The sequence below is a fragment of the Pyrus communis genome, chromosome 16 (genome assembly GCF_041283825.1).
Source record: "Pyrus communis isolate YQ-2024b chromosome 16, ASM4128382v1, whole genome shotgun sequence".
NCBI lineage: Eukaryota > Viridiplantae > Streptophyta > Magnoliopsida > Rosales > Rosaceae > Pyrus > Pyrus communis.
In genome coordinates this window covers 1,496,922-1,510,872 of record NC_142580.1, presented here as the reverse complement: position 1 = coordinate 1,510,872, position 13,951 = coordinate 1,496,922, and the positions used below count along the sequence as shown (strand labels likewise).

The 13,951-nt window shown below is 36.3% G+C and overlaps 1 protein-coding gene and 1 long non-coding RNA gene across 2 annotated transcripts; both read right to left on the bottom strand.

Annotated features, from left to right (window-relative positions):
* Window positions 1-3,643: 3,643 nt before the first annotated feature.
* LOC148689803 (uncharacterized) lies at window positions 3,644-4,570 on the bottom strand. The gene is made up of 2 exons (XR_015957852.1): window positions 4,454-4,570; window positions 3,644-4,076 (listed from the first exon to the last, which is right to left on the bottom strand). It is a non-coding gene; the product is annotated as an uncharacterized LOC148689803 (long non-coding RNA).
* A 630-nt stretch (window positions 4,571-5,200) lies between these two features.
* On the bottom strand, window positions 5,201-13,601 carry LOC137732156 (MLP-like protein 328). Its single transcript, XM_068471456.2, has 2 exons — window positions 6,132-13,601; window positions 5,201-5,732 (listed from the first exon to the last, which is right to left on the bottom strand). The coding sequence occupies exons 1-2, from the start codon at window positions 6,313-6,315 to the stop codon at window positions 5,464-5,466; spliced, it is 453 nt and encodes a 150-aa protein (XP_068327557.1). The 5' UTR covers window positions 6,316-13,601; the 3' UTR covers window positions 5,201-5,463.
* Between the last annotated feature and the right edge of the window lie 350 nt (window positions 13,602-13,951).

The window sequence follows — 13,951 nt, the reverse complement described above, 5'->3', positions numbered from 1 at the left end:
TTTTAATAGTTGGCAATCCAATTTAAAAACCAAATCATGCAACACGTGATAAAGATTAAGTCATATATTTTTAAAATCATACTTCTCGGATAATTGGAATGTCACATCCCAGACTCCAACCTCTCGGATATTGTCCGCTTTGGCATTCTGGGCCTGGACTATGTCGCAGCCACCCAGCTACCGCACGGTTTTGTTCTTGTGGACCGTAGTCCACAAAAGGCCTCTCTGAAGTTAAAGCTCTGGGCATGGATATATAAGGCCCAAAGACCACGCCCTCACGGGCGATGTGGGATACTACAATCCACCCCCCTTAGGGAGCCCGACGTCCTCGTCGGCACACCACGACTGTGAGTCTGGCTCTGATACCAAATTGTCACATCCCAGACTCCAACCTCTCGGATATTGTCCGCTTTGGCATTCTGGGCCTGGACTATGTCGCAGCCACCCAGCTACCGCACGGTTTTGTTCTTGTGGACCGTAGTCCACAAAAGGCCTCTCTGAAGTTAAAGCTCTGGGCATGGATATATAAGGCCCAAAGACCACGCCCTCACGGGCGATGTGGGATACTACATGGAATCCTATGAAGTAATGATCACAAGTTCACAATATGCATGGATAGATGAAGGGTTTGCTCATGAGTAATGTTATGGAGACCAAATTTCTAAAATTAAAATTTGTAAATAAAATAATATAGAGGTAGATGATTGAATTATTACTTAAATGTTGATTAACATACTTATTTCTTATTAATAACATATCATTTAATTTGCTTTCACGCATGCAATAAAGATTAGATTAGTACGATCGCACTAAAAATGTATTTGTAAATGTTTTAAAATAAAATGTAATTTATCTGCAAAATGTTTTTTTTTTTTTTTTTGAAAATGTACGATATTCCTTAATAACAAATGAATATGCACATCAATGAGGATAGGGTGCAAATAAAGGGCCTTAATAAAAACCTTGCAGGGGTTTTCAACCCGGTTGAAGGTAAAAAGAGTGTCATGCACCAACATAATTAATTAGAAATTGCTATCCTCAAAGAGAAGATCAAGAATTACATTAGGGGGTTCTTCAAACCAAGCCACAATGTAACCATAACTCAAGCTCATATGTGCACCTTGTTCGTCTCCCTTCCACTAAATTCAACCTTCCACTCGGACAATGAATGAATAATTACGTGCGTCATTTAGAATGTTTCCAAAATGTGAGGTGTCATCACTTCCTTCTGCAAAATGTTTTAGAATAAAAAGTTTTATCTCTTGAATGATCACATCTATTTATTTATTATCATTATTATATTTTTGGATAGATCGATACGTATGGGCCATGGCTTCTGGTTTTTTTTTTTTGTTAAAAAACCATAGGGGAGGCAGGGATGAGGTATTAGGTATCCACAAATGTCAGTTTCACAAAATCTTACTAAAGTTTGTAAGTTTTATCTCTTAAATGATCACATCTATTTATTTATCATCATTATTATATTTTTGGATAGATCGATACGTATGGGCAGTGGCGTCTTGTTTTTTTGTTAAAAAGCCATCAAAAGGGGAGGCAGTGATGAGGTATTAGGTATCCACAAATGTCAGTTTCACAAAATCTTACTAAAGTTTATAGATCTTTGAAGACTATCATTGACGATTGATCATCCAACAGGTGCATTATTTATTTTTTAACAAACGGTAATATGATAGAGGAGTGTGCTAAGTCTTACAATGGACTTGGCAAAATAATGTGATTCATTTTCGCCTTTAGTGAGAATCGAACTTAAGACTTCTTACTTATAAGTGAAAATGAATAGCACTAGACCGTAATACCGAATGGCCACGTGCAATATTTATAGATAACAATAAGAACAGGAAAAAAAAAAATTTCTTTCATGCTGGGCCATTTTTTCTAAGGTGATGCTAGAGAGACCATCTTTTTAAACTATAATTGTAAATCACGTGATGTGGCGGTTGATGGTCAGATTATTTTTTTTAATCATTAAAAATGTAATCCAACTATCAACAACCCCATCATTTGGTTTACAAAATTTGGTCTAAAAAAATGGTCTCCCTATCATTTTGCTTCTCTGCATAACTTTTAGTCATGACTCTATACCAACTTTCATTTCAAGATTTTAAAATTACACCATGTTACTCGTTAGGTCCGGTTTCGAAAAATCGAAAACCGAAAAAAAAAATTGAACTATTCACCAAACCAAAAGCGTAAGAAAAAAAAAATTTTGAATAAGCCGAATCGAACCAAAATTTCGGTTTGATTCGATTCGGTTTTAGTAGTTCAAAAACCAAATCGCACCGAAATACCTTGTAACCATAACAACGTCATTACACACTTATGGTAACCCTAAGGGTGCGTTTGTTGCATTGGACTATCTCGGAATAGACTAAACACAAGGACTATGTTAGGCTGACTTAGACTAGACTAAGCTTGATTAATTTAGTGAAGCGTTTGTTCTAGTGTCGCACTAACAAGCAAAATAATATTTTTCTTTTTTTTTTCTTTTTCTTTTTCCTTTACCATTTTCTAGAACACATTTTCTCTCTCGAGAAAGTTCTCCCTTTTACCATTTTCTAGAACACATTTTCTCTCTCGAGAACCTTTTCTCCTTTTTTTTCTTCTTGAAATGTTATCCTCACAACCCAGAATCATCGTCTGCTCAATTGGGTTCTTCCGATAATCCCTATGTGGGCCTCTGCAACCACAGCTTCATCTCAATCTTTTACACATCTTCACAAATTCGCTCAAATCACAAAACCCAGATTCCCTGGAATTGCAAAAACCCATATTCAAATCACAAAACCCAGATTCAATCCCAAATTCGCTTGAATCACAAAACCCAACTTCGCTGGTAGTGCAAATCCCATATTCAAATCATGAAACCCAAACTCGAAATGCAAACCCTAGACTCAAATTGCAAATCCAAAATTCCGTTCGAAGCTTTGCAACATTTTCAGAAATCAGTTTCCACCCACAAAATCGGGTAAAGTAAATTATTGAGAGCGCAAGAGGAGGAAGACGGCCCTCCAAAAGACGCGACTTATTTTTGTGTTCTTCGAGATTCCAAATGAACAGACGAAGAGATCATAGGTTTGCGAGTGTAGGCAACGGCAAAGCGAGCAGACGAGGCAAGCAAGGATAGGAGAGAGAACGGGATGCAAAAAGGTCTTAGCAATCCCATGGTTTTCGGGGGGATTGGCTAAGAGCTCCTAGTGAAGGAGATAGTCCGTGCGAGTCCCGTTTAATCCCACTTAACTTAGTCTGTGTACACAACAAACACACCCTAAGTGATTCCTCCTCTCCTCCTCGTCCTCATCGCTTTAGTTCAATCCTCTCCTAACTTAAGTCATGTTCCTCTGCGCCTCTGACGCTCCACGTCCTCAATCATCAATCCCTCCTCGACTCCTCATGTTTCAGATAATTAGAATCACCTCGATAGACAAAGAAAAAGAAAGGCGTTGAGATCCCTCCATATTTGGATCATCATGAAATGAATTAAGAATGAGGGAAACTGGTCATTATGGGACAGTTACAAATTTTTGTTGCTGAAATAGTAAAATCAACACGACCAACATAAGGCTTGACATGTGAAATGAATCAAATGGCCATGTACGTATATTACCTAGAACAACACGATCGATCATATTGATTTTCCTTTTACTTTCAGCAAAAAGTATTTGTAATGTCCTACAACCACCAATTTTGCGTAGTCCATTGAAAATGAAAAGAGAAGCAAAAACACAATCCAATATCTAGATAGTATATCATACTTTTGAGATTCGAAATCCTAATTGTATGATGTAATCAGTAACTGTGCACATCAGCCACGCATAATTGAGATCCAGTTAAGATTTACATATTAAATTATATACAGAATCATCTTTGTAAACATGAGGTATTGATCACTTATATAGCAGATCTATCTTTTCTGGAACTAACAGTAACCGGAGAGGCAGAAAGGCGATTATGTTTATCTGAAACCACCGGGTAATCGAGTTTCTTACTATTGTTTTCATCTTTGTAAGACTTTGAAGGCGATGCTGATCCAAATATCTGCACTGTTAGGCTTCCACCTGCAGAGAAACAAGAAGTAAACATGAATAATGCATATCAAAAACAAACAAGTATACATCAACCTACAAGATGCTTGGGGATATGCTGAAGTGCAGGGGAAAGGATAATGCATTGGTCCAAAAGGTTGAAAACTTAAAGTCAAAGACACAAGGGAATAATCAGGTTCCACAAGGATGCCGCACGATCCCCATGGGAATTTATAAAGAACTAAGAAGTATGTCAAAGTTTGAGTTTGAATATTGGTACTGAAGTTTGGTAAACTTCTAACCAATATAACGTCTAGTTGACAGTATGTCCACACCACCGATGATGATTAACAGTAGCATTAATCACGATGTAATTAACATGACATAACATAAGGACAACATATACTAACCTAATAACCAAGCAGAGCTAAGAAATTTTCACTTTTCGTGTTTCTCAAAATGTGCTCAGTTCTTAGCATATGGACACCAATACTAACCCTTACAATTGATATCATTGCGTTCGTTCTTTTGTTGAGAAGTCATCACCAACTCCCTTCCCCTACTATTTTTATCAAGGAAAAATAACTCCCCATGTTTAAAAGCTGTATAATTAACCAGGATGAATGCTGGACAACTGTCGAAAGCGAAACTCAAAATTCATTGTATAATTAACAGTGAAACTACAACCTGACGAAGAACATGAATGTCAAAAGCTATATAAAAAAAATGATATCAGAGTGAATCTCCAATGGATCGAAAAGTGAGTCTTTAAATTATAAAGTGTCTTAATTAAGTGGATTAGTGTAGAATATCTTTTGTACTGAAAAAAGTTATATATATAATGTTGAGAATGAATCTCACATTGATGGGAGGAGGGACATTGCATAGACTTATAAGTAAGTTGGGCTACTCCCCATATTACCAATTGGTTTTATAGTTTAACCTCAAATTTCTTCATACTATCAAAGCAAGTTGTCCCATGTGTGAAGCCGAACGACCACGTGCTCTCCATGTCAGCCCTTTGTGTTGTCCACGTGTTAGGCTTGAAAATTCGCCACACGTAAGGGAGTGTGTTGAGAATGAATCTCACATTGATGGGAGGAGAAATCTTGTATGGACTTATAAGTAAGTTGGAAAAAAAAAATATTGGACAAATATTGTAGAGTACACCACATTTTATTTTATAGATGTGATCGATAACCGCAATCTATTACATTACAATATCATATATGACATCCTTCGTACATCTTTTACAATACACACAAACCTAATTAAGAAAAGCATTTTATTTAAGTAGGTACGCATTCATGAACATATGCATGCATGATTACATATAATTGAACCCTTTTTAACAAGACCAGCAAAAGCTCTTTCCAACCGTTGCATAAGACATATGGTTTTTATTCATTAATTAATTAATTTATGCTCCCAGAAGGTGAGCATCAAGATCCTGGACGAGTTTAACCATCAAACCGACATATCTATCTGGAGCTTCAACATTCTCATTCAATTTCTCGTATTCGATCCACAGGTTGGCAATGCAGGTGCCTTCATCTTTTTGAGTGAATTTATAGACACCCTTGAAGCTCTTATAATACTTGAACACTTCTCCTTCCAATCCTTTCAGAGTTGCGGCCTTGTTCTCATCGTCTAGCTCCACCTGTTCCTTGAATATCCCGACATGGTCCCCTATATATATGCATGCATGCATTCATGGTTAATTTCGTAACAACAAAATATATAAACTTTCTCACCCTCTCTTATTACGATCTTGTTTCCACTGTAACAAAAAGGGGGCAATATGACTTATTTAGGAAACATGTATTTACTGTATATGACTCTCATTGTCTAAAGCAAAAATTGAAGGAAGCATTGAAATATATAAGAGTTCATATATGGTAAGTACATGATTTCTACAATTGTTCTATCTCGACTTTGTTTTTGCAACAATAAATCAGAATTTCTACAAAAAAGTTGTAAACGTTGAAACTCATGCTATGAACATATGATGATCTGAGCACATCTATTAAGGTATACATACATATAAAGTGAATAATTAAACAGGAAAATTGAATTAAGTAGCGGTACCTAGTTCATATTTCCAAATCTTAACAGAGCCGTGTGTTTCCCAGTCTCCTTCATGCACATCAACTCCTTTGATATGGGTATTAGAGATGTTTGGGATGAGGTGGGCGCTCTTGAACATGTTGTACAACTTGTCAGCTGGTGCCTTAATTTCTATTTCAGTCCCAATTTTACCATGCAGAACCATGTTTATGAGCAGTTTTGATGGGTGCTACTCAGAAATTATAAGAGAAGAATGTTAAAGGATATGTATAATTTGGGCTCCTACCCTCCTTAAATACAAGCGACTAGAGTTAAATTGCGAGATAAAACTCAATGTGTCCAGAACACGATGCAGTACACCATATATATGTAATATAAGTGGAGGGAAAGTTTTTTTTTTTTTTTTTTTCAAGTGTTCCGCTACTTGTGTATGACATATGGCGTATGTACCCATGTTCTGGATATTAAAAATTCTCTCGTAATATTTTAATAGTGGGTAATCCAATTTAAAAACCCAATCATGCAACACGTGATAACGATTAAGTCATATATTTTTAAAATCATACTTCTCGGATAATTGGAATCCTATGAAGTAATGATCACAAGTTCACAACATGCATGGATAGATGAAGGGTTTGCTCATGAGTAATGTTAGGGAGACCAAATAATAATGTGGAGGTAGATGATTGAATTATTACGTAAGTGTTGATTAATATGCTTATTTCTTATTAATATCATTTGATTTGCGTTCACGCATGCAATAAAGATTAGATTACTACGATCGCACCAAAAATTTATTTGTAAATTTTTTAAAATAAAATGTAATTTATCTGCAAAATGTTTTTTTTTTTATTTTTTTTATTTTATTTAGAAAATGTACAATATTCATTAATAACAAATTTATATGTACATCAATGAGGATAGGGTGTAAACATGGGGCCTCGATAAAAACCTTGCTGGGGTTTTTAAGCCGGTCAAAGGGAAAAAGAGTATCCCGCACCAACATAATTAATTCGGAATTGTTATCCTCAAAGAAAATATCAAGAATTACATTAGGAAGTTTTTCAAACCAAACCACAGTATTACCATAACTCAAGCTCATACATGCTAACTTGTATGCCACCTTGTTCGTCTCCCTTCCACTAAATTCAACCTTCCACTTAGACAATGAATGAATAATTGCGTGTGTTGTTTAGAATGCTTCCAAAATGTGTGGTGTTGTCACTTCCTTCCGCAAAATGTTTTAGAATAAAAAGTTTTATCTCTTGAATGATCACATCTATTTATTTATTATCATTATTATATTTTTGGAAAGATCGACACGTATGGGCCATGGCGTCTGGTTTTTTTTTGTTAAAAAGCCATCAAATGGGGAGGCAGGAATGAGGTATTAGGTATCCACAAATGTCAGTTCACAAACTCTTATACTAAAAGTAATTGAAAAAATCAAACAAATCAATCAAATATTAATTCTTTCCTCAAGATAATCCACTAAAAAGAGGGATTTGGATCCTCTTCTGAGCCTAAGAAGAGGATCTTTCTGACCAAAACACATGGACAGTTAGATTTTTATTCATTGTTTGTAGCCGTTGGATAAAAATTCAACGGCCCACGTGTTTTGATTAGGAGGATCCAAATCCTAAAAAAGGGTCCACATCATAGTTTTTTCCACTAAAGTTTATTGATCATTGAAGACTATCATTGACGATTGACCAACCAACAGATGCATTATTTATTTTTTAACGAACGGTAATAGTTACACTAAGGGGATGGAGGTGTGTGCTAGGTCTTACAATGGGCTTGGAAAAATAATGTGATTCATTTTCATTTTTGGCGAGAATCGAATCTAAGACCTCTTACTTATAAGTGAAAAAGAATAGCACTAGACCGTAATACTGAGTGGCCACGTGCATTATTTATAGATAACAATAATAACAGGATTTTTTTTTTTATTTTTTTTATTTTATGCTGGGCCATTTTTTCTAAGGTGATGCTAGAGAGACCATGACACACCTTGACTGAAAATCAAGGCGTGACACCCACTGGGAAGTTCTGCTCGTGTGAGTTCTCAGAAACAAAATCATGAGGGCGTGGTCGGAGCTCAAAGCGGACAATATCGTGCCACGGCGAAGTCGAACCCGGAATGTGATGGGGGCCCGAGCCCAGATGTGACAGACTATCTTTTTAAACTATAATTGTAAATCACGTGATGTGGCAGTTGATGGTTTGATTATTTTTTTTAATCATTAAAAATGTAATCCAACCATCAACAGCCACATCATTTGGTTTAAAAAATTTGGTCTAAAAAGATGGTCTCCCTAGCATTTTGCTTCTCTGTATAACTTTTAGTGATGACTCTAGACCAACTTTCATTTCTAGATTTTAAAATTACACCACACTACTCGTTTCGAAAAATCGAAAACCGAAAAAAAATTGAACCATTCCAAAATTTCGGTTCGATTTGATTCAGTTATTAGTAGTTCAAAAACCGAACCGCACCAAAATACCTTGTAACCATAACAAGTGCATTTGTTGCACTGGATTATCTCAAATTGGACTAAGTTAAACTGGCTTAGACTAGACTAAACTGGATTAATTTAGTGAAGTGTTTGTTCCAGTGTCGGATTAACAAGCAAAATAATTTTTTTCTTTTTTTTTTCCTTTACCATTTTCTACAACACACTTTCTCTCTCGAGAAAATTCTCCATTTTTTTCTTGAAATGTTATCCTCACAACCTAGAATCATCGTTTGCTCGATTGGGCTCTTTTGATAAATCCCTATGTGGAGCCTCTACATCCACAGCTTCATCTCAATCTTTTGCACATCTTCACAAATTCGCTCAAATCACAAAATCCAGATTCGCTAGAATTGCAAATACCCATATTCAAATCACAAAACCCAGATTCAATCCCAAATTCGCTTCAATCACAAAACCCAACTTCGTTGGAAGTGCAAATCCCATATTCGAATCATGAAACCCAAACTCAAAATGCAAACCCCAGACTCAAATTGCAAATCCAAAATTTCGTTCGAAGCTTTGCAACATTTGCATAAATCAATTTCCACCCACAAAATCGAGTGAAGTAAATGATTGAGAGCGCATGAAGGGGAAGCGGGCCCTCCAGAAGTCGCGACTTATTTTTGTTTTCTTCAAGATTCGAAACGAACAAACAAATAAATCCTAGGTTTGTGAGTGTAGGCAACGGCAAAACCAACAGACGAAGTAAGCAGGTAGAGGAGAGAAGACGTGACGCAGAGAAAGAACGAGACGCAGCAAGGTCTTAGCAATCCCATGATTTTCTGGGGGATTAGCCAAAACCTCCTAGTGAAGGAGATAGTTCGTGCGAGTCTCGTTTAATCCCACTTAACTTAGTCCGTGTAGGCAACAAACACGGGAGTACCTAATGTCTAGTCTAATCCAGTCCAGTGAGAGTTAAGGAGTCCAAACAAACACATCCTAAGTGCATTCCTCCTCTCCTCCTCGTCCTCAAGTTTTAGATAATCAGAATCACCTCAATAGACAAAGAAAAAGAAGGACATCGAGATCTCTCCATCGCAACTTCTTCACCGCTGCTCTTCAATCATAGCTCCACCGAAACCTGTCACCCTTTAATCTAACAGTGTTTGCTGTTGAATAATTTTTTTATTTTTTTTTACAAGCCATAGGATAATCCAAATTTATCTAAACTATGAAGAGGGAAATATTTTGAACACAAGACACAGTGAGTTAAATAGAAAGATAACAAATTTCTATATTTGGATCATCATGAAATGAATTAAGAACAAAGGAAATTGGTCGTTATAGGACAATTACAAATTTTTGTTGCTGAAATAGTAAAATCAACACGACCGACATAAGGCTTGACACGTGAAATGTCACAAGTGGCCATGTATGTATATTACCTAGAACAACACGATCGTTCATATTGATTTTCCTTTTACTTTCAGCAAAAAGGATTTGTAATGTCCTACAACCACCAATTTTGCCTAGTCCATTGAAAATGAAAAGAAAAGCAAAAACACAATCCAATATCTAGATAGTATATCATACTTTAATCCTAATTGTATGATGTAATCAGTAATTGTGCAAATCAGCCATGCATAATTGAGATCCAGTTAAGAGTTACATATTAAATTATATACAGAATCATCTTTGTAAACATGAGGTATTGATCACTTATTTAGCTGATCTATCTTTTCTGGAACTAACTGTAACCGGAAAGGCAGAAAGGCGATTATGTTTATCTGAAACTACGGGGTAATCGAGTTTCTTACTATTGTTTTCATCTTTGTAAGACTTTGAAGGAGATGTAAGAATATGAGTATGAGATAAAGAAGTTTTGAGAACAGTTAAAGGTATTCAATTAGAGATGGAATGTCCTATTGACAAGAGGAGTGCTGATCCTTTGCAGTAAAGGATTTTGGTTAGCATACGGAAAACAAGAGGTGGTTTCCAATTAGGATTTTGATAGGGAATCCTGGTTTGTCTTGGAAAAGTCTATATGTATATATATAGTGGCCTCTCTTCTCACAGAAACATGCTCATACTGGACCATAACCTATCTGTGAGTCGAGCTCTTGATATTCTGCAAGAGAAGAGAAGGTTCACTGGATTGCTGCGATGGCTTCAAGTGCTGGTGTTGCTGCAGGTATGATTCACTTTCTGTTTTGTAATGTGCATATATCTGGATTAGTCCTTTATGTTTGTAGTTCATGTTTTGGTCTTGGTGACTGGTTGCTATAGAAGTCTTACATGTGGTATCAGAGCCACAAGACATACAAACTTGAGTTCAAATCTGTAAAGGTTAAAAGATGTGTGTATTCATTAAAAAAAAAAAAAAATTTTTGCCTTGACAGAAAATCGAAGTTGGGTTCTCGAGACCAATAGAACGGCTGTGGCAGAAAACAACGGCTCTTTTTGAAATTGAAAAATTTTGACCGTTGGAGCCACTAAACCACAACCGAATGGGATTTTCTCGGATTGGGGTCAAATTTTGATCTGGGTTTTCATAAAATTCGAAACCTTATGTTTTCAAATTCTAAATTCGCTTCCGCTATCTTCATCGAGAATTTGAAATCAGTAATTAAAAGGTATGGTTGTGTTCTGCAAGTTCTGAAATTCCAGTATCTGGTTGAATATGTATAAATACATGTCGCTGCATTCTGTTAATCGTGATATATGTTGCTGCATTCTGTGTTCATAAATTGATCATGATAATCGATATTAAACGTAATATAATTGTTGGTTTTTGGAAGTAGATTAAAGATTCTAGATTTAACCTTGTTTATTTTGCATCTATGACATGATTGTGAGGACTCCATGCTCAATAAATGTTTAAAGACACATGGCTGCTGCAACATGTTGATTGGATCCTAAGTATATCATATGTTCTATATATGCTTATCAACAATTTGTTGATTAAGACTATGTATATGAATCTATGATTATAGTCATGATGTGCAAAGGGATGTTGGAATGAAATCTGGAACTAATGAGTTCTTATTGGTGATTTCATTGTTGCTGCAGCATCTGCAATATCATTGAGGACTATGAACTTAGCCAATATACCTATTCTAACTGGAGGAAGCAATTACAAGAAGTGGAGACGAGAGATTGGCCTCTTGTTGACACTTAATGAGTTTGACATTGCTCTTGACACTCCCAAGCCGGTTTTAACTGATCAAAGCACTCGGGCTGAGAGAACTGATGCAAAGAGATGGATTAGAGCCAACAAGGTGGCACTTTCTATACTTGAAAGTGCCATGACAGACACTGTTCGTGGGGGGATCAAGAAGCATGAATTGGCTGTTGATTATTTGGGTGCAATTGAGAGGAAGTTCAAGGAATCTCAAAAGGCAGAAATCAGTCAATATATGGCAATGCTTACCACGTACAAGATTGAAGGCACAGGTTCCATTCGGGATCATATCATGAAAATGACCGATGCAGCTGAAAAGTTAAATTCCCTAGATGTCAACATTGGAGAAAAACAACTTGTTTTTATGATTCTCCAACCGTTTCCAAGCAAATTCAGCCAATTGAAGGTGTCCTATAACACTCAAGACAAGAATTGGGATGTTGATGAGCTTATTGCACAGTGTGTGCAAGAAGAGACTAGACAGAAGCAAGAAAGATCAAAGGATACTGAAATTGTAAATTTTGTGCATCCGGACAAAGGGAAAAGGGCGTTCAATTCTTTCCCAGGAAACTATGGTAAGAATTCCAATTCTAAGACTACTTCTTTTAAGCCAATTGCATCTGCTAAAGTAAAAGACTCTGTTAAGGGATCTAACAATCTTAAAATCAAACCTAAAAATATTGCCAAACTTAGATGTTTCTTCTGCAAAACTAAGGGACATTTAAGGAAAGATTGTCAAGTCTTCAATGATTATCTCAAAAGCAAGGGTGTGGAACATATCAATGTGTGTGTTGAGTCAAATTTGATTGAGATACCTGTGAATTCTTGGTGGTTTGACACTGGATGCTCATTCCATATTACAAATTCTTTAGAGGGCTTCACAATGTCAAAACAAACTGGTTTAAAAAATTATAATGTTTTTGTGGGTGAAGGAACTAAGGTTGCAGTAGAAGCCATAGGAACGGTATTTTTAAAACTGTCTTCTGGTTTTATAATGAGTTTAAATGATGTGCTTTATGTGCCTAAAATGAGAAGAAATTTGGTCTCTGCTTCAAGAATTGTCAAGGAAGGTTTTGCCTTTCTAGGAGATGATGAAAGCTTGAAATTTTTTGAAAAGGGCAAGTTAGATCATGTACTGGGAGATGCTTACCTGAATGACAACCTGTGGTGTTTGAACTGTACTTTAGAGCCTCATAATCAATATGTCTTAAACACAAGTACTAAAAGGATGCATTGTGGTGATGATTCATTTATTCTTTGGCACAAAAGGTTAGGACATATATCTAAAGAAAGAGTCCTGAAGTTATCCAAGGAAAACTTAATTCCAGAATTGAATTTTGATACTGCAATCGAATGTGTTGATTGTGTCAAGGGAAAGATGACTAATTTTAGAAAACTAGATGCTAAGAGAAGTCATGACTTGCTGGAAATCATACATACTGATATTTGTGGACCTTTTTCTACCAAAACCATATGTGGAAACTCTTATGTTGTTAACTTCATTGATGATTTTTCAAGATTCAGTTATACTTATCTGATATGTGAGAAGTCATCAGTTCTTGATTGTTTTAAAGTCTACAAAACTGAAGTTGAGAAACAACTAGGAAAGGTCATTAAGATTGTTAGATCCGATAGAGGAGGAGAATACTTTGGCAGGTACACTGAGGCTGGACAAAAGAAGGGGCCTTTTGCTCAATATCTCGAGCAACAAGGTATCGTTGCTCAATACACCACACCTGGGACACCACAACAGAATGGAGTTTCTGAGAGGAGGAATCGAACTTTGATTGGAATGGTGAGAAGCATGATGACAAGGTCTAAGTTACCTGGTTTTCTTTGGGGAGAGGCATTAAAGACAGCAACTTATATCTTGAATAGAGTGCCTTCCAAAGCAGTTTCATCCACACCTTTCGAAATCTGGTGCAAGAGGCAGCCTAGCTTTGATCATTTTCATGTTTGGGGATGTAAAGCTGAGGCTCGAATGTATAATCCGAATGAGAAGAAACTTGATGCAAGGACTGTCACATGCTACTTCATCGGATATTCAGAGAAATCCAAAGGCTATAAGTTCTATTGTCCTCAAAGTCACACTCGGATTCAAGAAACTCATAATGCCAGGTTCTTTGAGGATCAAGATGTTGCAGAATTGTCACAAGGAATTTTCATATTTGAAGAACAAAATCTCACTGAGGCAGCTTTTT